This window comes from Sarcophilus harrisii, chromosome 3, assembly GCF_902635505.1.
Source record: "Sarcophilus harrisii chromosome 3, mSarHar1.11, whole genome shotgun sequence".
NCBI classification, from domain to species: domain Eukaryota; kingdom Metazoa; phylum Chordata; class Mammalia; order Dasyuromorphia; family Dasyuridae; genus Sarcophilus; species Sarcophilus harrisii.
In genome coordinates this window covers 189333205-189359275 of record NC_045428.1, presented here as the reverse complement: position 1 = coordinate 189359275, position 26071 = coordinate 189333205, and the positions used below count along the sequence as shown (strand labels likewise).

At 33.7% G+C, this 26071-nt stretch overlaps 1 protein-coding gene across 3 annotated transcripts in view; it reads left to right on the top strand.

The window, feature by feature from the left end:
• LOC116422301 (ADP-ribosylation factor-like protein 13B) overlaps positions 1 to 26071 on the top strand; it is a 107094-nt gene that overhangs the window by 22998 nt on the left and 58025 nt on the right. For 2 of the 3 annotated variants that reach the window (XM_031958869.1, XM_031958868.1), the window contains exon 1: positions 20104 to 20377. The exons of the other annotated variant lie outside the window; for it this stretch is intronic. In XM_031958869.1, the coding sequence (XP_031814729.1) occupies positions 20295 to 20377 (83 nt within the window). In that variant the 5' untranslated portion in view covers positions 20104 to 20294. Of the gene's footprint in view, positions 1 to 20103; positions 20378 to 26071 lie in introns of those variants that run through there. 3 annotated transcript variants of the gene reach the window in all.

Sequence of the window (26071 nt, the reverse complement as noted above, 5' to 3'; positions counted from 1 at the left end):
TGAATTGTAATGAATGTAGATTTGGGTAGCTCAAGCACTGACTTAAGAAGAACTTATGGCACATCAATTAATTAATTTATTAATTTATTTGTTTATTTCTGCAGACATTTTATATGCCATACTTTCTAAGGAATATACCTTCTATTTCAATAACATATGCATAGCAAGTTAAATCTGAGAAATAGTTCAAATATAACATGATCCAGTTATGTATTGAATTATATATTTCAAAATTTTAGTAGCTAAAGTTGCTTCATAGATATGTTTATGTATGTATATTTATAATGCACATACATTTTGTCTTTACATTGAATTTGTATTTTACTTTAAGTGTAATAATGTAGTTTTAAAAAGTATATTATTCTTTTCTAAAATTATCTAATTTTTTTTTATTTAAAATTTTTATTATGCAACCATAAACTAATGCCTTGTCTGTTGGTTTTTGGGAATCATGTAGAAAATATAAAAACAAACAAGCAAACAAACAAAAAAAAAAACCTTGTGTATAAAATTCAGTGTAATTGGCAAATACTAAATTAACAGATTTTAGTATTTCTCATAATTGGTTCTTCCAACTCACAAGATATTTTAAAAGACATTTTGTAAAAATAATTGGATTGTAAATATAAATGCTAGATTTGTTGTCCTTTACTGAATTTATATTTAATGGATGATGATATTTATACACAATAAAGCAGGATTTGTCAATTTGGTGTTTATTTTGTTTTTATCTTTTTTAAAAAAACTTTATTTTGAGATGTTTAATTAGAGAATTTAAATTATTACACTGTATTTAACACTGTATTGTTGTTACTTAAGAATATTTTCCCCCAAGGCCTTTTTATTTATCAGGATATGCAGAAAGAAGTAAGCTGTTGTTATAGGCAAATGAAAAAGGCATCACATCATTTTAGAACTCTAGAAAAATTAAGAAATAATGTATGTAATTCAGGTTTTTGGCACAGTGGATAAAATGCTGAACCTGAAGTCAAAAAGACATTTTCCTGGGTTCAAACCTGGCATTAAACACTTAATAAATGTGTGATCCTGGATAAGTTATTTAACCCCATTTGCTTTTGGTTCCTCATCAGGAAAATGAGAAAAAAGAAATGGCAAACCATTCTATTATTATCTTTACCAAGAAAATCTTAATGGGGTCATGAAGAGTTATACATTACTGAAATGACTAAACATCAATATGGTTTAAGCTGTATTTGTAAACTTGTTTGTCACACTTTTAAAATCATAAAGGTTATATATTATTTTAAAATGGTGACTGGAAAGAATGAATCACCTATACATTTTTAGACATAAAATATCTTAATTAGCTATTATTTGCTATTATTAGCTATTCTTGACTTGAAATGATGCTTAAGTGATTCTGTTTACTTCACAACAGTTTGCTCAACTGGCTCTAGTGCTCTATGTGATGTAAACTGAGATCTTGGGGGGAAGAGTGGTCCTGGGTTAGAAATCTCAAATCTTTCTGGGAGGGACTCCCACCCTTCTGTTCATAGGGGAAACTCCCATATAAGTAATCTCCTCCTCAGATTCAATTGGATTCAATTGGAGATCTTGGCCTGGGGCATAATCACCACCCTCTATTGGATTGAAAATTAATCCCTCAAATTGCTCCCTAGCTTGGAGCAACAAAAGTCCAATATAATCAAAGACTTTGTGCCCAAACCTTTGCAAAAGTCCTAACAGGATTTTGCCCGATAAGTAAGCTGTTTTCTTAATGTAATAAACCTTTTTTTTTTTTTTTTTTTTTTTTTTTTTTTTGCCATAAACCTTGTGCCTGTATTAAATTGGGATTGCAAATTCTTTCACAAAACCTGGGACTGGCCAGGGGATCTCTCAATCCTCATTTCTCTCATCTCAAGATATCATTAACTTTGTTTAAAACTAAAGAAATATAATTCTGTCTAGTTGAAAAAACTTTGTGATATTGCCAAAAAGAAAAGAATTAACTTTAAATACTCATTGAAAATAAATGTTGAAACAGTTACATTATGTTGAATTTACATTGGCAGAGAATTTTGAAATTGAAGAAATTTCACATAGAAAACATTAAATACCTTAAATACCAGATTCTACTATTTGACCTTCTTTTCTTTTTTATGTTAATGCTTATTTAAACTTGAAATTTGATTTTTCATCAATTAAATATAAAAAATTTTTAACATTTTTTTTAAATTTGAATTTTAATTTTATTTCTCCCTCTGTCCCCATCATTGAGTAGTGAGACAATTTGATATAGGTTATATATGTACAGAAATGTAAAACATTTCCATGTTTTGAATTTATTTTCTATAAATACATCTGGTGAAATTCTTACCTTTGATTATTGTTGTCATTTGTCCTCATTGAAAGTCTCTGATAAATGAAGTATACTATGTTACAGACTGTTGTTGTGAATGATGCATTGTTGTTACTTTTCCATGAATGAAAACATATAGGACATATTTCTCCCTTTAATCCCCTGCCCAGCAGGAGAAGATGAAAGCCCAGAATCATGAAAATGTAATAGATAGGAAATAAGTTCAAATTTTACCTTTTATAGATCCTTCCAAGTAATATATATTTAAATTACAGGACCCTTATGATAAATGTAATACTGTAATGCCAAAGAAACTGAGGCAAGACAAAGATTGGTTTTTAATATTTTCTTTTTAAAAAAATTTTTTTAAAAATTTTAATAGCCTTTTATTTACAGGTTATATGTATGGGTAACTTTACAGCATTGACAATTGCCAAACCTCTTGTTCCAATTTTTCCCCTCCTTCCCCCGTACCCCTTCCCCCAGATGGTTGAATGACCAATAGATGTTAAATATATTAAAATATAAATTAGATACACAATAAGTATACATGACCAAACCGTTATTTTGCTGTACAAAAAGAATCGGACTTTGAAATAGTGTACAATTAGCCTGTGAAAAAATAAAAAATGCAGGTGGGCAAAAATATAGGGATTGGGAATTAAATGTAATGGTTCTTAGTCATCTCCCAGAGTTCTTTCGCTGGGCATAGCTGGTTCAGTTCATTACTGCTCCATTGGAACCGATTTGGTTCATCTCATTGCTGAGGATGGCCAGGTCCATCAGAATTGGTCATCATATAGTATTGTTGTTGAAGTATATAATGATCTCCTGGCCCTGCTTGTTTCACTCCACATCAGTTCGTGTAAGTCTCTCCAGGCCTTTCTGAAATCATCCTGTTGGTCATTTCTTACCGAACAATAATATTCCATAATATTCATATACCACAATTTATTCAGCCATTCTCCAATTGATGGGCATCTTCTCAGTTTCCAGTTTCTGGCCACTACAAAGAGGGCTGCCACAAACATTCATGCACACACAGGTCCCTTTCCCTTCTTTATGATCTCTTTGGGATAGAAGCCCAGTAGTAATACTGCTGGATCAAAGGGTATGTACAGTTTGATAACTTTTTGAGCATAGTTCCAAATTGCTCTCCAGAATGGTTGGATGTATTCACAATTCCACCAACAATGTATTAGTGTCCCTGTTTTCCCACAACCCCTCCAGCATTCTGCATTATCTTTCCCTGTCATTCTAGCCAGTCTTGACAGGTGTGTATTGGTATCTCAGAGTTGTCTTAATTTGCATTTCTCTGATTAATAATGACTTGGAGCATCTTTTCATATGGCTAGAAATAGTTTTAATTTCTTCGTCTGAGAATTGTCTGTTCATATCCTTTGACCATTTTTCAATTGGAGAATGGCTTGATTTTTTATAAATTAGAGTTAATTCTCTATATATTTTGGAAATGAGTCCTTTATCAGAACCTTTGACTGTAAAAATATTTTCCCAGTTTATTGCTTCCCTTCTAATCTTGTCTGCATTAGTTTTGTTTGAACAAAAACTTTTCAGTTTGGTATAATCAAATTTTCTATTTTGTGATCAGTAATGATCTCTAGTTCTTCTTTGATCATAAATTCTTTCCTCTTCCACAGGTTCTGAGAGGTAAACTATCCTGTGTTCCTCTAATTTATTTATAATTTCATTCTTTATGCCTAGGTTATGAACCCAGTTTGACCTTATCTTGGTGTATGGTGTTAAGTGTGGGTTGATGCCTAGTTTCTGCCATACTAGTTTACAATTTTCCCAGCAATTTTTGTCAAACAGTAAGTTCTTATCCCAAAAGCTGGGGTTTTTGGGTTTGTCTACACCAGGTTGCTATAGTTATTGACTATTTTTGTCCTTTGAACCTAACCTATTCCACAGATCAACTAATCTATTCCTTAGCCAATACCAAATGGTTTTGGTAACTGCTGCTCTATAATATAATTTTGGATTTGGTACAGCTAAGCCACCTTCATTTGATTTTTTTTCATTAATTCCCTTGAAATTCTTGACCTTTTGTTTTTTCATATGAATTTTGTTGTTATTTTTTCTAGGTCGTTAAAATAGTTTTTGGGGAATCTGATTGGTATAGCAGAAACAAGTAGATGAGTTTAGGTAGTATTGTCATCTTTATTATATTTGCTAGCCCTGTCCAAGAGCATTTAATATTTTTCCAATTGGTGAGATCAGACTTAATTTGTGTGAAAAATGTTTTGTAGTTTTGCTCATAAAATTTCTGGCAGATAGATTCCTACGTATTTTATACTATCAGTAGTTACTTTAAATGGAATTTCTCTTTGTAACTCTGACTGTTGGATTTTGTTAGTGATATGTGAAGGTTTTCTGGAGGCAGCCTTAGTCTCAGTTGAAATAAATAATTACTCCAAAATTGCAGCCAGCTGGTAAAAATGCAAACGTTTATTTCTCCTTCCAAATTAGCCCGGTTAGTTGAGGCCTATCTCTCTCTCTGGCTCCAAGAGATCTTGCAGCTTTGTCCTTGGCTTCTGCCTCTGCTTTCTTCAGCCTCCAGCCAGCACCAAGTTGGAAGATGCAATGGATCTCTCTTGCCTCAAAGATAGGGCTTGTAGGCTTTCTTCCAGAGTCTCTCTCTCCTAAGTCCCACAAGAAGAACCAAGCCCAAGCTTCAAAAGCTCCCTATATATATGATCTCCCAAAGGTTAACTCCGCTTTCTGGAGGGAAAGGGATTCTGGGTTATCTCCCAGAGTGCTCTCTGGCCATAAGGGAGGTGTGAATTTGGACCAAGCCCTACTAAGCCCTGCATCTTCCCACACGTGTGAACTCCATTGAGTACTTAGATACTTATGAGCTCTCTAAAGGTGTGAGCACAAGTATTGTTCAATCAGTTCCACTTAGTACCTTGTTTCAAGTTCTGGCCCAAAATAACTCTTTTTAAGATTAAATCAACTCCAATGGCTTAACACTTTGTAAAGATTCCAACAGTGATATATAAGAATGCTGATGATTTATGTGCGTTTATTTTGTATCTTGCAACTTTGCTAAAGTTGTGGATTATTTCTAATAACTTTTTAGTAGAATCTCTGGGGTTCTCTAAGTATATCATCATATCATGAGCAAAGAGTGATAATTTGGTTTCCTCATTACCTACTCTAATTCCTTTAATCTCTTTCTCAACTTTTATTGCCAAAGCTAGCATTTCTAAAACAATATTGAATAGTAACGGTGATAGTGGGCAACCTTGTTTCACACCTGATCTTATTGGGAATGGTTGCAGTTTGTCCCCATTACATATGATGCTTACTGATGGTTTTAAATAGAAGCTGCTGATTATTTTAAGGAAAAGTCCATTTATTCCTATACTCTCAATTGTTTTTAATAGGAATGGATGTTGGATTTGATCAAATGCTTTTTCTGCATCTATTGAGATGATCATATGGTTTTTGTTAATTTGGTTATTAATATGGCCAATTATACTGATAGTTTTCCTAATATTGAACCACCCCTGCATTCCTGGTATAAATCCTACTTAATCATAATGTATTATCCTGGGGTGAGTTTCTGTAGTCTTTTTGCTAATATCTTATTTAAGATTTTAGCATCAATATTCATTAGGGAGATTGGGCTATAATTTTCTTTCTCTGTTTTCAACCTACCTGGTTTAGGTATCAGTATCATGTCTCTGTTATAAAAGGAATTTTTGGTAGGACTCCTTCATTCCCTATTTTATCAAATAATTTATATAGCATTGGGGCCAATTGTTCTTTAAATGTTTGGTAGAATTCACATGTAAATCCATCTGGTCCTGGGGATTTTTTCTTAGGGAGTTGATTAATAGCTTGTTCTATTTCTTTCTCTAAAATGGGACTATTCAAGCAATTTACTTCCTCCTCTGTTAATCTGGAAAGTCTATATTTTTAAAGGTAGTCATCCATTTCACTTAGGTTATCAAATTTATTGGCATAAAGTTGGGCAAAGTAACTCCTTATTATTTCTCTAATTTCCTCTTCATTGGTGGAAAGTTCTCCCTTTTCATTTTTAAGACTACTAATTTGATTTTCCTCCCTCCTTTTTCTAATCAGATTTACCAAAGGCTTATCTATTTTATTGGCTTTTTCATAGAACCAACTCTTAGTTTTATTAATTAGTTCAATAGTTTTTTTACTTTGAACATTATAAATTTCTCCTTTTAATTTTAGAATTTCAAATTTAGTATTTGATTGGTGGTTTTTAATTTGGTCTTTTTGTAGTTTTTTAAGTTGCAAGCCCAATTCATTGATCTTCTCTTTCTCTGTTTTATTCAAGTAAGTCTCTAAGAATATAAAATTTTCTCTTATTACCACTTTGGCTGCATCCGTCTCATCATTGTCATTATCTTGAGTGGAATTAGTAATTATATGTATAATTTGCTGTTTCACTCAATCATTTTTTAAAATGAGATTGTTTAGTTTCCAATTACTTTTTGGTCTATTTACCCCTAACCTTTTGTTGAATGTAGTTTTTATTTCATTGTGATCTGAAAAGAAAACATTTACTATTTCTACCTTCTTGCATTTAATTTTGAGGTCTTTATGTCCTAATATATGGTCAGTTTTTGAATAGGTTCCATGAATTGCTGAGAAAAAAGTATATTCCTTTCTTTCTCCATTCAATTTTCTCCAAAGATCTATCATACCTAATTTTTCTAATATTCTATTTACCTCTTTAATTTCTTTCTTATTTGTTTTGTGGTTTGATTTGTCTAATTCTGAGAGTGCAAGGTTGAGATCTCCCACTATTATTACAGTTTTGTTGTCTATTTCTTCTTGCAACTCTCTTAACTTTTCCTTTAGGAAGTTAGATACTATACCACTTGGTGCATATATGTTTAGTATTGATATTGCTTTGTTGTCTATGCTACCCTTTAGCCAGATATAGTTTCCATCCTTATCTCTTTTAATTAGATCAAATTTTGCTTTTGCTTGATCTGAGATAAGGATGGCTACCCCTGCTTTTTTCAGATGAAGTCAACCTGAAGCATAATAGATTTTGCTCCAGCCTTTTACCTTTACTCTGTATGTATCTCCCTGCTTTAAATGTGTTTCGTGTAAACATATTGTTGGGTTCTGACTTTTGAGCCAGTCTATCTACGTTCTCTTTATGGGAGAGTTCATCCCATTTACATTTACGGTTAAAATTACTAATTCTGCATTTCCTGCCATCATAATATCCCCAGATTATGCTTTTCTTTTTCTTGCCTCCCCAACCCTCTTTCCCCATTTTAAACTTATGTGTCCCACTTGTATCACAACACTCACCCTCTCTAGAATCCTTCCTTCCCTTTGAATGTCTTCCACTTTCTTGTACCCTTCCCTTATTACTCTTTCTTTTCCCTTTTCTTCTCCCTCTTTTTAATGAGGCAAGAGAGGATTTTCTCTAAAACAAGTATGTCAATTATTTTCTCTTTGAGCCAACTCTGATGAGAGTAAGATGTATACAATGTTCCTCCCCCTCTCTAAATTCCCTCAGATATGATTAGTTTCCTTTGCCTCTTCATGGGATATGGTTTCCCTCTTTTTATCCTCCCTTTCCCCCTTTTCTGCCATTATCCCTTTTCCATATTTACTTCCCTTTTTTATGTTATATCAATAAAATCAAATTATACATGTAGTCTTTTTGTATATCCACAACAGAAATACAATTCTCAAGAGTTCCTTTTACCTTTTCTGCATCTTTTGAGTCCTATGGTTGGAGATCAAATTTTTTGTTTAGTTCTGGTTTTTTCCTTAGAAACAAATGGAATTCATTTGTTTCATTAAATGTCCATCTTCTTCCCTAGAAGAAAATGCTCAGTTTAGCTGGATAGTTTATTCTTGGCTGCATTCCAAGTTCTTTTGCCTTTCGGAATATCAGATTCCAGGCCCTTCGATCCTTTAATGTGGAGGCAGCCAGATCTTGGGTGATCCTTATTGTGGCCTCTCAGTATTTAAATTGTTTTTTTCTGGCTGCTTGTAAAAGTTTTTCCTTAATGTGATAGTTCTGAAATTTGGCCACAATATTCCTTGGAGTTTTTATTTTAGGGTCTTTTTCAGAAGGTGTTCGATGATTTCAATGTCTATTTTACCTTCTGATTCTATTACTTCTGGACAGTTCTCTTTGATGATTTCTTTTAAAATAGTATCTAGGCTCTTTTTTTCATTATAATTTTCGGAAAGTCCAATAATCCTTAGATTATCTCTCCTAGATCTATTTTCCAGGTCTGTCATTTTTCCAAGTAGATATTTCATTTTTTTTTCCAATTTATAATTTTTTTGGTTTTGCTTGACCGATTCTTGCTGTCTCAATGAATCATTAACTTCTATTTGTTCAGTTCTGATTTTCAATGAATTATTTTCTTCATTAGCTTTTTTTTTACTTCTTTCTGTATATGTCCAATTGAGTTTTTAAATGAATTGTTTTACTCTGTGGAATTTTTTTCTATTTCACTAATTTTTTTTTTAGTGAATTATTTTCTTTTTCCAATTCACAGATCCTACTTTCTTGCAAGTTCTTTGTCTTTTCCAATTCACAAATCTTGCTTTCCAGAGATTTTTTTACTTTTTCCAATTCATAAATTTTGTTTCCATTAATTTCCCGGGAATTTTTTACTTTTTCCAACTCATATTTCAGGATGTTGTTACTCTCTTGCAAATCTTCTCTTTCCTTTCCCCATTTTTCTTCTAACTCTCTTTTGAGACTTTTAATGGTCTCTTCTATGAGAGCGTTATGTAAAAGGGGACAGGTAACATTCCCCTTTGGGGTATTGTCTGGTGCCTGTTTACTATTAGTCTCTTTGGGGTTGCAGACCTGCTCTTTTTCTGTATAGAAGCTGTCCATCATCCTTTTCATTTTTTTGTTCATATTTTAAAGCCTTTAGGGTATGCCTGCAGGGCAAGGGGGTTACCAGCTTCCTCTGCAGAGCAGCCTGCAGCAGCTGGCTTTGAGGTATGGGAGTGCTCTGAGTGAAAGTTTCCCTTTCCCCCAACTGGAGGTGAAGTGCCCAGTGGAGCTGTGTGGTTTAGTGACTGCCCTAATGCTAGAGACTAAGCGGTGAAAGTGTCACTGCCCCAGGCTAGCCCTTGTGGGGCTGTAGGTATTAGCAGCTGACCAGCAAATAGCCTGGCTTGTTTGGGAAATCTCTGCCCTGAAGCAAAATTGCCCTACAAAAGCTCTGTTGCCTCAAGCCAAGTCGTTCCCCCCCCCCCCCCCCCCCCCCCCCCGCACACACACACTGTGCAGGTTCACAACTGCCCCAAGGAAAAGCCCGTACTGGTGGTTGGGCCTACAAGCTTGTGCTGCAATCTGTGCTCTCACTTCTGGTTTGGGGTTCCACTCAGTCTGTCTCTAGTTTTCTCCCTGCCTGAGCTGATCTTCTCCCCAGCTTCTCAGGACAAACCTTTTCTGATGAGATTCCAGATAATCTTCAGCTGTTGAGTTGTACTTCTACTCTTTATGAGCTGTAGTACTCAAGCGCTGTTTTTGAGGCTGAATATAATATTGATGGCGAGGGTAAGAGAGGAGCTTAGAAAGTCGCATGTGCCTTCTCTGCCATCTTGGCTCCACCCCTTATACATCTTAAAGAAGGAATTCCCAAATGCCTTTTGAGTTTGGTTAAATAATCTTAACCTTAGTGTTAAATCCAATTCTGATATGCCATGATTCTAATTTCAGTCATTAGTTTTACAAATGTATTTTAAGATATGTTGTTCCATTGCCATTCTTATAGGAATAATTCGATAGGAATATGCCATTATGGTAGGTATTTATGCTTTTATACTTAATACTTCAATAAAGGAAATTCAGAATGCCATTCTTAGATATAGAATAAAAGAATAAATTTAGTGTTGGAAACAATGTTAGAGATTAAAAGTGTAAGTTAAAGGAAATTGCCAGATTAGCTTTTTTCTTTAATATTTCAATATTTCTCTGTTTTATTACTCAGCTATAAGATGCTCATTCTATCAGATTGGGTGCCTTCTGTCCCAGACATATGAGAATCAATTTAAAAAATCCAAAAACTTCCCCTTAAATTCTAATCTGATGATCATCATTTTTTTTTTATAGAGCAAGAGTGTTCTATAACATTCATATATCATACCTTATTTAGCCATTCCCCAAATGATGATATCCATCAACTCCATTTCCACTTTTAACACATGGCATGATCACTTATGTCAATTGAACATAAGATCCCATTGGTCTGGTGGGAAAAGCCAGTAATAGAGGATCTGGTGATGAATTATGTATTTACTTGTCTGAAAACCAGTTCAGCTAAATTCAGAGAGGTTCCCACTATGTTGAGCAGCGAGAGATATGATTTTGTCTAGATAAGCTCTTGAAGATCATGTAAATAGGTTTTAGTCTACTTCATTGAAGGGAAAAATACCCACACCATTAAATCATAGGATCATAGAATTAGTACTGTATTGGATATGAGTTTTTCTAGTCCAACCCTTAATTTTACAGATGAAGAAATTAAGGCTCAAGAGACAAAAATATTTGCAGCCTCTTTTTTTTTTTTGTAGTGAAAAAGAATTGGATGCACATCATTTGGGGAATAGATAAATAATTTCTGGTATATGAATGTTATGGAACACTCTTGTTCTATAAGGAATGATTAGCAGACTGACCAGAAAAATTTGGAAAGACATGAATTGTTGTTGAGTGAAATGAGCAGAAGGATCTGGAGAACATTATACACAGTAACAGCCAAATTGTGTGATGATCAATAATGACAGATTTACCAATTCTTAGCGATACTGTATTCCAAGACAATTTCAATAGATATGTGAATCCAGGGATAAACTATGGAGACTGAATGTGGATCAAAGCATACAATTTTCACCTTTTATTTTTTTCTTGTGGTTTTCCCCTTTTGTTCCGATTTTTCTTTCACAACATGACTAATCTGGAAAATGCTAAAAATAATTGTCCATATATAACACATCAGATTGCTTGCTGTCTTGGGAGGAGGGTAGGAAGCAGGGAGAAATATTTGGAACTCAAAATCTTACAAAAAATGGATGATGAATACTATCTTTACATGTAATTGGAAAAATAAAATATTATTAGCTAGAAAAAAAAATAGAAGAAATTAAGGTGAAGAAAGATTAATTGACTTAGATACACTATTACTTAAGTAGGAGATCTTAGATTTGAATATAGGAACTCTGATTCCTTAAAGTGTTTTTTTAAATGTTCTTTATTATATTCCTTACTGTTTTGTTTTAGGAATTCTTAGTTACCTTCACATATGCTAATTTTTTGTATATGTAATAGAGACAGTGATTCTGTCAATGGTAGCTATTTACTGGAGTAGTACTTTATTTTATTTTCATGAGATATCAAGCAAATTTTAATTTTTTGGTCCTTATACTGTTTTACAGGAGCACAACTGTTATGCAGTGGTTTAAACATATGATTTCAAATGGTATAGTGTCTTTTCTTTGTTTTCTGTTGTTAGTGTATAAGTAAATTCTATATATAGAGAAAATACACTCTTATTTTTACATAAATATATTCAAGAAAAAGACAGGAAACAGGTCAGACAAAAGAATAATAATCTTCTAGTATGTCAAATAAACAACTATATCATAGAGAAAAATATATTATTTAGGGGAGATGAATTTATTCCTGTTTTCTACGCTACCAGTCACAGTACAAATGCATATTTTTTTTAAAAAGTAGGTCAACGGGTAAACACAAATTATTTTTAGTTGAAGTAAATAATGTATTTTTATAAAAATCTTAAGAAGTTTGAAGTTAGTCAAAGACTTCTATTTTTAAAAAATAGCTTTTTATTTTCAAAATATATATGCAAAGATAAGTTTTCAACATTTACCCTTGCAAAACCTTGTGCTTCAACTTTTCTCCCTCCTTTCTTCCCAGCCCCAATTCTGATAGCACATAATCCAATATATGTAAAACATATGTAATTATTTGACATTTATTTCCATATTTATCATGCTACACAACAAAAATCAGGTCAAAAAGAAAAAAAATGAGAAAAAATGTTAAGGGACAGGTCAATTTCCCAAGAGCCTCCACAGCTGTGGATCATAACATTGGAAGGGTTTGTAAGGCAACTTTTGCTGACCCAAGTATTGCGGACTAGGAATGAGATAAATTGGAGGCAGAGGGAAGAGGAGAGAAGTCAGGCAACGCAACAGCCTCTCAGTCAGATAGGTCAGAGAACAACAACTGCCTCTCAGTCTCCTTGTATCATCCTCTTACAAGAGGAGATCCATTCTGAGTTGGATCTCCAGCAGCCACTGTTAGGTGGCTCCCGTGTATTTCAGCAGCTTTCCCATGTATTCCAACAAAAAAACAAGCAAACAGGAACAAAAAAGATGAAAACACTGTGTGTTGTCATCCACATTCAGTCTCCAGTCTTCTCTCTGGATGCAGATGGCTCTCTCTATAACAAGACTATTGGATTTGGCCTGAATCACCTCATTGTTGAGAAGAGCCACATCTATCAGAGTTAACCATCACATAATCTTGTTTTTGCTAACTACAGAGTTCTCTTCTTTCTGCTAACTACAAAATTCTCTTGTTTCTATGCACATCACTTAATATCAATTCATATCAGAGACTTTTCTTTCTGACCCAAGTTGCATTTCAGTTAAAAAAAAGTCCGTCAACAAGCATTTGTTAAAAAATTATTTGTTAGGTACTGTATGTAGTAAGTGCTAGGACAAACAATCCCTTCAAGGAGTTTGCATTCTTTCTTGAGGGAAATAGTATGTACACTTACAATTAACTACACATATATGCACAAAGTAATTTTAGCAGAGTACTAGTAAATAAGATAATCAGAAAATACCTAACATAGAAGATGGTACTCGAGCTTAAGGGACTGTATTTTAAGCTTGGGGGATCAGCCTGTTCAAAGGTAGAGAAACAGGAGAGAGATAATCATGCACAAGGCCATCACATGGTTTAGGGTAGATAATGTGTGAATTCCTGAAAGGTAACCAGCAATCAATTACAAATGATTTTACATTAAATTGTTTATGTTTTTAAAATTTAACTTATTTGTGATTTGCTTTCAAAGTGTCCCTTCTCAGAAGAGTTTTGCTATTGACCACTCCCTCCCCCAATATTCCTACTCTTCCAGCATCTCCTTCCCTTTCTACTTTCCTGAGGGATAAGATTCATCTCAATTCCTACATTGAGTAAGTATGTTATTTTCTCTTTGAGCCAATTCTGATGAGTGTAAGGTTCACTGATTCACCCTCTCCTCTCCTTCTTCTCCTTTACTGTAAAAGCTTTTCTCTTCCCTCACTTATGGCAGAAGATTTACACCATTTCCCTTTCCCTTTAAGAGAAAAGCATAATTGTCAGAAAGAGATGAGAATAAAGTGAAGCAAAATGAGGGAATGAATATAATGAAATACAAACCACTGACATTGTTTCCTACATTTCAGAATTGTGTTATTCCTTTTGTGATATTTATTCTTAAGGATTCTGTGAGTTATCTTTCTCTCTGTCTAGTTGCCTTTGTCATGGTAATACGTAAATGTTTTTTGGAATTTATAAATTGTTTTCTGACCATTTTCTGAATACATTGTAAAGGATTCTAAATTACCATAAACATTCATGTGTCTGAATATTCCTTTCTGAATATAATTTTCAGTTATTTAAAATTTTTACTGAAATTAATTTTTGGATTGTATCCTTAGTCATGTGTGTATGTTTGTGTTCATGTGTGTACACACGTGTGTGTGTGTGTGTGTGTGTGTGTAACATCTCCTAAGACTGAGAGCTTACATTATCTTTTACACATCTCCACAACTCCTTAGTTTTGGCAGTTTCCAGCTTATTTTTTATTCCCTCATATAGCTAAATTATTATTTCTGTTCGTGCATATTGTCTTCTAAACTCCTAATTGCTTCATTATATCTTCCTATTGGGCAAATGTAATGATTGATTCTTCATATTAGCTCCTGTCTCGCTGATATTTAGGCAACTTATAGAAGACGATATTGCATATATTACTTTTCTTAGTTATCTTGAATACTCAGTTCTTCTGATACCTCAGCACTTACTATATTTTCTGTTGCTCTATTTACATTTTCTTTAATGGTATTTCTATTTGCAAGGATGAATACAATAAAATCACTTTAATAACATTAGTTATCATGTCTAATTTCTAATAAAATATTCATTTTTTGTTTTCATTTGAAAACATTGCATGAGGAAAAATTTAAACATTATTTGAAATTTATGTCCAGACGTTTATTTTGTGTGAGTAGCTTGCACAAATGAAGGCCTTTGTGTACTAAAGTAAAATTCTTTTCTTTTTTTGTTTTTGGTGATCCAGGTGTGGTTAAATAACTTCCCAAAAGTCACATGGTTTTTGTTTTATTTTTTTAAAGCTTTTTATTTACAAAACATATACATGAATAATTTTTCAGCATTGACTCTTACATAGCCTTGTGTTTCAAATTTTCCCAACTTTCCCCCACCCTCTCCCCTAGATGGCAAGCAATCTAATATATGTTATACATGTTAAAATATATATTAAATCCAATATGTGTAAATATATTTATAAAATTCTCTTGCTGCACAAGAAAAATCAGACCAAAAAGGAAAGTAAATGAATAAGAAAACAAAATGCAAGTGAAAAACAATAAAAAGAGTGAGAATGCTATGTTGTGATCCACAGTCAGTTCCCACAGTCCTCTCTCTGGGTGTAGAATGCTTTCTTCTCACAAAACCATTGGAACTGGCATCAATCATCTAATTGTTAGAAAGATCAAATATCATTCAACAGAATTGATCATCCTATAATATTGCTATTGCTGGTTCTACTTATTTCACTTAGCATCAGTTCATGTAAGTCTCTCCAGACTTCTCTAAAATCATCTTGCTGATTGATTGTTTCTTATAGAATAATAATATTTCATAACATTCATATACCGTAACTTATTCATTCTCCAACTGATGGACATCCATTCAGGTTCCAGTTTCTTGCCACTATGAAAAGGGCTGCCACTAACATATTTGCACGTGTGGGTCCCTTTCCTTTAAGATCTCTTTAGGATATAGGCCCAATAAAAACATTGCTGGATCAAAGGGTATGCAAATTTTGATAACTTTTTGAGTATAGTTCCAAATTGCTCTCCAGAATGGCTGGATCTGATCAAAGTTCCCCCAACAATGTATTAGTGTTCCATTTTTCCCACATCCCCTGCAACATTCATCATTCTCTTTTCCTGTCAGCCAGTCTGAGAGCTGTTTAGTGGTATCTCAGAGTCATCTTAATTTGCATTTCTTTGATCAATAGTGATTTAGAACACCTTTTCATATGATTAGAAATGGTTTTAATTTCTTCATCTGAAAATTGTCTGTTCATATCTCTGACCATTAATCAACTGGAGAATAGCTTGAATTCTTATAAAATTGAGTCAATTCTCTACATATTTTAGAAATGAGACCTTTATTAAAACCCTTAAAGATAAAAATATTTCTCAATTTATTGTTTCCTTTCTAATCTTGTTGGCATTAGTTTTGTTTGTACAAAAACTTTTTAACTTAATATAAGCAAAATTATCTATTTGGTGTTCAATTTTGAGTTCCATTTCTATATATATCTATATATATCCTTTCTTCTCCACAGATCTGAGAGGTAGCCTATCTGATGTTCTTTTTTTTGTTTTTATGTCTAAATCATGATCCCATTTTGACCTTATGTGGTGGATAGGTGGTATTAGGTGAAGGTCAATGCATAGTTTTTTTTCCATACTAGTTTCCAAGTTTCCCAGCAGTTTTTGTCAAATAGTGAGTTCTTACACCAAAAGTTGGGGTCTTTGGGTTTGTCAAACACTAGTGAACCTAACCTATTCCATTGATTGATTACTCTATTTCTTAGCCAATACCAAATAGTTTTGTTGACTGCTGCTTTATAATATATTTTTAGATCTGGCATATCTAGGGCACCTTTATTGGCATTTTAAAAATTAATTCCCTTGAAATTCTTGATCATTTGTTCTTCCAAATTAACTTTGCTATTATTTTTTCTAGGTCTGTAAAATAATTTCTTGGGTGTTACATTGGTATGGTACTAAATAAGTAGATTAATTTAGGTAGTATTGTCATTTTTATTATATTTGCTTGGTCTACCCATGCTTGATATTTTACCAACTAATTAGATCTGACCTTATTTGTGTGGAAAGTGTTTTGTTGTTGGTTTCATATAGTTCCTGACTTTCCTCTGGCAGATAGATTTCCAAATATTTTATACCATAGACAATTATTTTGAATGGAATTTCTTTTTGTATCTCTTGTTTCTGGACTTTGTTGGTAATATATAAAAATGCTGATGATTTATGTGGATTTATTTTGAATCCTGTAACTTTGCTAAAGTTATAAATTGTTTCTAATTTTTTTAGTTGATTTGCTAGGGTTTTCTAAGTATATCATCATGTCATCTGCAAAGAGTGATAATTTAATTTCCTCGTTATGCACTCTAATTCCTTTAATCTCTTTTCTTCTCTTATTGCCCAAACTAACATTTCTAATACAATATTGAATAGTAATGGTGATAGAGGGTAATCTTTTTTCATCTCTGATCATATTGAGAATGGTTCCAGTTTGTTCCTATTACATATGATGCTTGCTGATGGTTTTAAATAGAGGCTCCTGATCATTTTAAGGAAAATTCCATTTATTCCTTTTCTCTTTAGAGCAGGGGTCCTCAAACTTTTTAAATAGGGGGCCAGTTCACTGTCCCTCAGACTGTTGGAGGGCCGGACTATAGTAAAAACAAAAACTATGAACAAATGCCTATGCACGCTGCATGTATCTTATTTTGAAGTGAAGAAACAAAATGGGAACAAATACAATATTTAAAATGAAGTAAAGTTAAATCAAGAAACTTACCAGTATTTCAATGGGAACTATGGACCTGCTTTTGGCTAATGAGATAGTCAATGTCTCGTTCCATATTTGTCACTACTAGTCGTAACAAGTGATGCAAGTGTGCATCCTTTAGTCTTGATCTGGTTGGAGAGTTCAAATGTTTCATTCTAGAAAAAGTCTGTTCACAGACATAAGTGCTGCCAAAGATGGTTGCCATTTTGAGTGCATGGTTCTTGAGATGAGGATATGTCTCAGAGGGGAGAGATGCATAGAAATTATGGTGGCTGCTTGACTTGAATATATCCAGCCATTCTTGAGATCAAATTGGAACTATGCTCAAAAAGTTATCAAACTGTACACACCCTTTGATCCAGCAGTGTTACTACTGAGCTTTTATCCCAAAGAGATCTTAAAGAAGGGAAAGGGACGTGTATGTGCAAGAATGTTTGTAGTGGGCAGAAACTGGAAACTGAGTGGATGCCCATCAATTGGAAAATGGCTAAATAAATTGTGGGATATGAATGTTCTGAAATATTCCTTAAGAAAAGACCAGCAGAATGATTTCAGAAAGGCCTGGAGAGGCTTACCTGAACCGATGCTGAGTGAAATGAGCAGGACCAGGAGATCATTATATACTTCAACAACAATACTATATGATGATCAATTCTAATGGACGTGGCCCTCTTCAACAACAAGATGAATCAAATCAGTTCCAATAGAGCAATAATGAATTCACACTCCTTAATTTCACCAGCACTGTATTTAATTCCTTTCTTGTCTAATTCTTCATGCTTTTCAGCTGCTTTATCAGTACCATCCCCCTCCTGCTTTTTCTCCTTTTTCCTTATTCTAAAATTAAAAGCCAATTATATTATGTTGTATATGTAGAATGTTTCTTCACGAATTGAATTAGGAACATTATCATTGTAATATTCAATTAGTTGCTCTCCCAGTAGTTCCCACATATCTAGTTCTAATTTTTCTTTCTTAGAGAACCTGTTTCTAAGAGTTCAATGATCTGCTTCTAAGTTACAATTAAACTTTGGTTTTTTATTAGCTTAATTATGCATTCTATACACTTCCCTTGGGGTGGGGAATGAATGTTCTTTTCTACGCATTTGCCCCATTTCAGCTGAAACACTAGTTTAGTCCTTACTAAAGTTTCCTGCTTGTCTATTTTTGTACTCACTCTATTTCTGGATCATGGTACTAGTTGATCCTCTAGGATTCTCTAAATAAACCATCATATCATCCGGAAAAGGTGATAATTTGGTTTCCTTATTACCTACTCTAATTCCTTTAATCTCTTTTTCTTCTCTTATTGCTAAAGCTAACATTTGTAATACAATACTCAATAGTAATGGTGGCAGGAGGCAAATTTGTTTCACCCCTGATCTTATTGGAAATGTGTCTAGTTTAAACTCATTACATCATATGATGCTTGTTGATGGTTTTAGATGGATGCTATTCATTATCTTAAGGAAAACTCCCTTTATTCCTATGCTCTTTAGTGCTTTTAATTTTATTTTTTATTAAAAAAAGTCTGCCAATCTGACTTCCTGTCCCCAGTTCTTATATATCCTATACAATTACATCATAATCATTATGATGTACATATGCATAATGAATGTGTGAACTAGAGAAATATTATGTCACCATACTAAGTACTAAGTATATGTAAACTAGATAACCATTGCCTCATCAATTCCTCTGAGTTAACACCTTGTTTCAAGTATACTTCTCCAGAGTTCTGGCTCTCTTCATTGATATGACATTTTTGTATTTTTTCATTATAATTCAAAGAGGTTTTGGTTTATCTCTCTCTGCTTCATCTTAATATTCTTTAGTTATTCATCATCATCATTATCCATGACAAGCTGATAGAATAGCAGTTAACTGGATGAGGAGCCTGATTTGCAATAGACTATTACTGGTAATACAATGGCTGAAGGTCTGTCTTCTTACCTCTGATCACCTTGGAAGTAGAAAAAACAAACAAACAACTTTTGTTTGCCATTTACCACTGTTGGTGGTACTTTCTAAGACTGATTTTCTTTTTCTAAATTAGTTCAATAGCATTATCTACAGGCACATTATTACTTGACATCAGAGTGTATAGTGGGATAGCCTTTAAGGATTTTGCATTTCATAGACTATGCTAGGATTTTGCAATCTTAGGATGAAAGGTTAAAAATCCCTTCTGGGAATAATTAAATTTAATGAAGAACTCTCTCTTTTCCTTTTTACTGTCTGTTTGTCTCTCTCTTTCTCTGTCTGCCTTTGTCTCTCTCTCTCTCTTGCTAATGTATAATTAAGTTTAATAACTGTCTCTGTCATTGTGTCTTTCTGTCTGTCTCTCTTTCTCTCACTGTCAGTCTCTCTCAGAATAACTTGAAATCAGAGCTCAAATAAATCTCTCTTGGAAGAATGAGTAGCATGGTACTTCTGATTTTAAATCAGGCCCCTAGATAGTAAACTCTGCTTCTATTACCTAAAGAAAAGAGAGATGTTCCACAGCAACATGGAAAATTAAATATTTTTTAGAATAAAGATATTGTCTTTTTCATGAATATAATTTAAGAGAATTGTTAATATAAAAACACCTGAGGTTGTTTTGGATTAAAAGTTTAGTGAGTCATTAGTATAATCTAACAGACAAAAAATAATAATGCAAGCTTGAAATTCATTGAGAAATTTAATAGACGGGAAAGGAATAAGGAATATAATCTGTTAGGGACTGCCTAGCTAGGGTGTGTTTACACAACAGAAGCCCTATCAAAAGGGATACTCGCCTTATATGGTAGTACATTACCCTCTTCTCGCTGGTGATTGGAGATTCCAGAGCAGTCTTCTCCATCCTTCCTGTCCCCTCCTCCCCTCCCCCCCACTGTTTTGTTTCTCCAAGACCACCTTCCCACATCCGCCCGGTATTGATTCCAGGGGATACCTTTTTCAATTTCGATATTGATTCACTGGCCTTGCCCTTTTTTTCCCATCTCGGCTGGCCGTGATCCTTTAAATCCTAAATCCGGAGGCCGCTAGCACCTCCTCCCTGTCCCAGAGGAGATGGCTGGAATCAGTCGCTGTAAATTATTCAGTTTCTTGACCGCTTGTTTCCCATGCAAGAAAAATTATCAAGTCCCACTAAGGTAGGAAAGAGGGAAGGCGAGGAGTCTAGCCCCGTACCCGCGGGGTCTGCTGTTACCTGTTCCTTGGGGTGGGTGTGGGTGGGGCTCCTGACATGGGTTTTCTTAAATTCTTGTTTTGTTTTCCCACTTTTCTCTCTTTGAGGAAAACCGGGAACTATGAAGGGGGAATGTTTAGTTTCTTAAAGAAATGACAACTCAGATTTTTGCTGATCGCAGTATTGTAGAGAAAAGAAATGTTTTTTTAATTCCTCGAAATTGTAATCCATTTTGAATTTGGAGGTTCATTCTGTACTGGGGGAAAATTAGAAATGAGAGTCAAAGAAATGGAATAATTTTTTAATTAAATATTTCTACCTCTGTTGCTTTGTTTTCAAATTTTTGAATAACCCCCATTATACATATCTGAATAGACACTGTGTTATATCTCGACTAAGACTTCAGTTTTCTGTATTTTAGATCTCATACCAAACTAAAATTTCTTATAATTACAATGAGCCCATACAGTGTAAAAGATCATGTGAATTAACTCATTAGTTACCTAGAGAAAATGTTGCCTAAATAGAAAATTGTAATATAGTCTGCAACTACCTATAATTAATGTTTATTTTCTTTACACAGAAATTTTGGAACTAAATTGAACTGTATTTATGGAAGTGAATTTTCAAAAGAATTGTAAAAATATTAAGAAAAATATATTTTAGGTTGACATTTACATTAGTTTGTGCTATTTATATTACTTTAGTTTTCTAATATATCCTCCCCCATTTCCCTACCCCTTGAACAGTCTAAAACAAAAAAGAATGCACATGACAAATATGGAAAGGTGTTTTAAAAAATTACACATATTTAACCTATATAATATTGCTTACTGTCTTAGGTTGGAGGGGGAGTAAGGGAAGGAGGCAGAAAAATTTGGGCTGTGGAAAACTCTGTACAGGTATTTGGGAAAAAATACTATTTTAAAAATGAAGCAAAAAAAAATTTTAAAAGAAATATAAAAAAAACGAACTAACATATCTAAACCATCTGCTTGTATATGCTATACCCCTTCCACACTATTGCTCTCTACCCCTTCAAAGGAGAGGGGTACAAGGGAATTATTTTTCTCTCTTTCCTGGGGTTCACGCTTGGTTATAATTACTTTTAAGTAGTATTTTTTAATTTAATAGTTTTAATGAGATTAATTTCTGCCTTTTGATGTTTTGGTGTGCTTTAGATTCTGATTTTTATAGCTTCTGATTTGATTTCATTCTTTCCTGAACCCTTATTTTCACAATTAATAACCCACAGTGATTTTCCTTTGTTTTTAAAAAGGGAAAAAACATCAGGTAGAGGTTTTTGTTTTTTTGTTTTCCTAGCTGTATGTAGAATACTATTAGTATTTTCCCCACAATTTTCCTGAAAGGCCATCATACTTAACATTAATATGTTACTCACATACTCATCATACTCACATTAATATGTGAACTTACTCTTCCCCTGTCAGGAAGAAGCTGATCTGTCTCTTATAAGATGTAACCAATTATTAGGCTATCCTGTTTGTATAGAATGACTTATAAGAGTGGAATTCTTTATTAACTTCCATTGTCTATCCCCCAACTTATAGGTATCTTTAAACAGCCTTTGAGATATTAATTAGCATGTCTTTCAGAGAGGTCTGGGACCTGATTTGGCTCCATCTCAGTCCCTCCCTTTGAGCTACCACAATCCTCTCTTGTCCTGAGAAACTTTCAAGGCTGTATTTCTCCTGTAAAAAAATCTGCTCACGAAGATCTTTGCTAAGTCCTTTTTAGGACTAAGCCTGCTATAAGGTTTTGTAACTTGGAGGGTAGTTCTCTGTCACCTTAAAATTTTGGGACTGTATATGTTTAAATTGGAATTCTGATTCTAAAGTTATATGAAAGAATTGTATGAAGTAATCACTGTTAACTGGTGAGTCCTAAAATTGTGAACTTGTTTATTCTGGGCATAAGATTTTAGACTTATGTGTGCATTACTCTGTAATATTGTAATATTAGTGTTGGAAATTTAAATTAATATTTAAAGTTCTTTCTGGTTAATACTCAAACCAAGTTACGTTTCTATAAGGTGTTATGTTGCTTCCTAAATTGTATACTGTGCAATTTGTAAAACTATGTTTTAAAATTCTGCCAGCCCCAAATTATTTAGTTATCACCTATGTTCTGAATTTTAGAATCATCTGGTTTTTCCTTTTAATGAAAAGCTGAATGTTGGCTGAATTTCATCTCAGTAAATATTAACTGTAATATTTTAGTACTGGGATAAATTATTTTCTTTAGTTATCTGAAATTGATGATTTAAAAACTTAAAATTTCCTACTATATGTAGGAAGGAAAGATACGTGAAACTTTATTTAGACAGTTTTATTTTCAGATTAGTTAGCCCTTGTCCCTTCTCCTTCTCTGGTTGGGAGAAGTAAAAGAAAAAACTCAAATTGAACCATTCTTACTATAAGAAAGGTGCTAGCCTTAGGAAATAAGCTTGGAATGGAAGATGAAATTTCCAAACAAGAAATAAAAAACAGGTAACAATTTGGTTATCATTTACAAAAATTCTTTATTAGAAATTTTGATAGTTATCTGAAATTGGTTATTGCATAATTTCATGGTTTTATTTTAGATCAGTTGACCTAGGAAGATGCGAGCATAATCCATCCTCCTATGGCTGTGGAGAGCCCTGACCTGAGCCCTTAACCTTATCCTTTCACAGAGTGGGGGAGGTATCAAAAATACAGCTAATAAAAGCTGTAAGAATACTTGGGGTAGGCAGATAGAAACAACAAGCTCAGCCCTTTTCTTCTCTATTTTTTTTTTTTTTTAAGGAATAGCCTATGTTTACACGATGCTAATATCTGAATTTGTTTTTATTTTTCAAGTCTGTGGTTTTTTTCAAGAGCAAAATCATTTCTGATGAACATCTACTTAGATAAAATGTTGTATTAAAAGGTTTTACTGTTTAGCAATGCAAGGAGCTTCTAAGAGAAGCTTGTTAGATTTTTTTTTTTTAGTTTTGATTAACTTCAAGTTCTTTGAAAATGATTACTTTTGACATAGTTAACATTTGTATTCAGCAAACTGTTTAACATTTATTTAGTGTATAGTGTTGACAGAACCTATATTTTTCTGTTTTTTTTCTCCTGTGCCCCCTGCACAGAGCCAGGAAAAAGAAATCCCTTCTCTTTAAGTTCATCTTCATGTGAAAAGAAAATATGGCATGAGAATGTCTGCTTCCATATCAGTCCTGATACTCATTAAGTTATGCACAATGATTTGTAAGCTTTATTTTTTGCATCTGATATGGGGATTTGGTTGTTTGAAAGAAAATCTCTATTCTTCTGCATTTTGAATTTGGGTATGATTGTTTTATTGTCCATTAAGCCAATAATCCAGCATTAAGAGAAATGCAATGGTATCTCAAGAGAGTTGCCATCCTGAACTATTACAGTTGAAGTTTTATATCTGGGCAAGAGCAGGGAGAACAATGTTGATCTCTGCTTAAGACTGGATCCTTCTGACTCAGTTTCTTAGTTTTGTTTCTTTGAATAGGAATATTTCTTACCTAATTACTCCTGAATCTGGCAATGGGATGGAATTTATTATTTTAATTCACAACTGAAGACAAATAATTAAGGATGCTTTGCCTTGTAATCATGTCCCTGCTTTTCTCTCTTAGTGAAAATCTCTATATTCAGAGCAAGTAGTCAACTTTAAAGGCATGAGTAAAATGCAATCTTGCTGTTTTATTTCTGAAAATGTGTGGTCATTAGATAAATGACTTTTCCATCATTGGATATTTGAATATTTGGTCTTAGTCATTTGCCTGTTGTTAGAGATATATATTATTAGAAATATAATTGTATAAGACCTTTGATTCTTGCAAAATGTAAGGACATTTAACTACTGATGCAACTGTTTGTAATCTGCTATTCTCATGCAGTGTGATTTAGAGTAAAGAGTTTTGTGCAAACAGTGTTTAAAGAAAATGTAATTTAGAGGTTTTTTTTTTTTGTTACATCAGTGTAGAAGTCAATTTTAAGCTAATGTGGGAATGACATTTTTGTCCTGTGTGTTCTGTGGCGCAAACATAAATAATTTATTTGACACACATAGACCAAGTCATAGGAAATCAGCTTGCTGATGCAACTTCTTACTCCTTCAATTCTCTTATATTGCATCCTACAATGTCCTGGCAAAGAGGTGATATAGTGATATATACTCTTTCCTCCCCTGTATCCAGTCCTAGGTAGTTTTAAACATGTTCAGGTCAGCTAATAATCCCTAAGACAAGCCAGGAGAAACCCCTTATGCCTACATCAAGCTACAAAGAATGCCCTGCAGTCTTTTGTGATTTATATTTTCATCAATCCCAAGCTAGGAGAAACTTTTAGATAGGATTATCAGACATGCTCAAAGACTGATATTTTGTGCCCAAATGACTGCTGAAAGTATCAAAAAAAAAGTATCTTCTAAAACCTGTTCAGAGGAGGGATATTTGGCAGGGAGGTTTTATTCATATACTTCATATAGAAGGTTTTTTTAAATTTTTTTTATTTAATAGCCTTTTATTTACAGGATATATACATGGGTAACTTTACAGCATTAACAATTGCCAAACCTCTTGTTCCAATTTTTCACCTCTTACCCCCCCACCCCCTCCCCTAGATGGCAGAATGACCAGTAGATGTTAAATATATTAAAATATAAATTAGATACACAATAAGTATACCTGACCAAAACGTTATATCCTCAGCAACTAGATCAACCAAATCATTTCCAGTGGAGCAGTAATGAACTGAACCAGCTATGCCCAGAAAAATAACTCTGGGAGATGACTAAAAACCATTACATTGAATTCCCAATCCCTATATTTATGCACACCTGCATTTTTGATTTCCTTCACAAGCTAATTGTACAATATTTCAGAGTCTGATTCTTTTTGTACAGCATATAGAAGTTTTGAATCATCTCTCTATCTCAGTGCCCTGCTTTTGACAGGAAATTCTAATGCCTGTTAAGGAACACCTCTGTTAGTCTGTTGGATTTCCCTTTCTGAAAATTGTTTTTGAGTTAAATACAACCTCATCTCCCCAAGCAGCCTTCATCAGGATTATGGATACACTCTTTGCTTTGCACTTCACTTCTAATCAACATCCCAGCTTTAAATGGGTCTTTTTGCTCTTAAGTGGACTTTGGTGGAGGTCTTTGGAAACTTCCCTTTTCCCTCATGCTTTTAATTGTTATGTTACTTAAAGCCTTATTTCAGGCACTATCTACGCCTGTGAGGAAACATTGCTGAAGTCTCTATTGAGAAAAATGCCTCCCATTGGAGACCTGCCCACCCAACCTGTCATTCTCTATATCCAAGTCCTAGTCTTTTTGAATACTTTGGCCTGTATATCCTTGGACACCCAAGTGATTCCTTCCCTGTTGGTAATGATTCTCTTCCTAAATTCTGTTTGTTAGGTTTGTTTTGTTCTAGGCTTTGGTCAGTTCATATGATCAGTCAGCATTAGACATCTCTACTGACCAGCTTCAGGGATCTGACTCCTGCCCACCTTCAAGGTCAGCACCCTCCAAATTGGAACCCTGTAGTATGACTCAGCTTTGCACCCACTCTCAGCAGGAAGTAGTTTCAGAAGAGGAGATCAACATAACATTCCTCAAAAGACTTTGA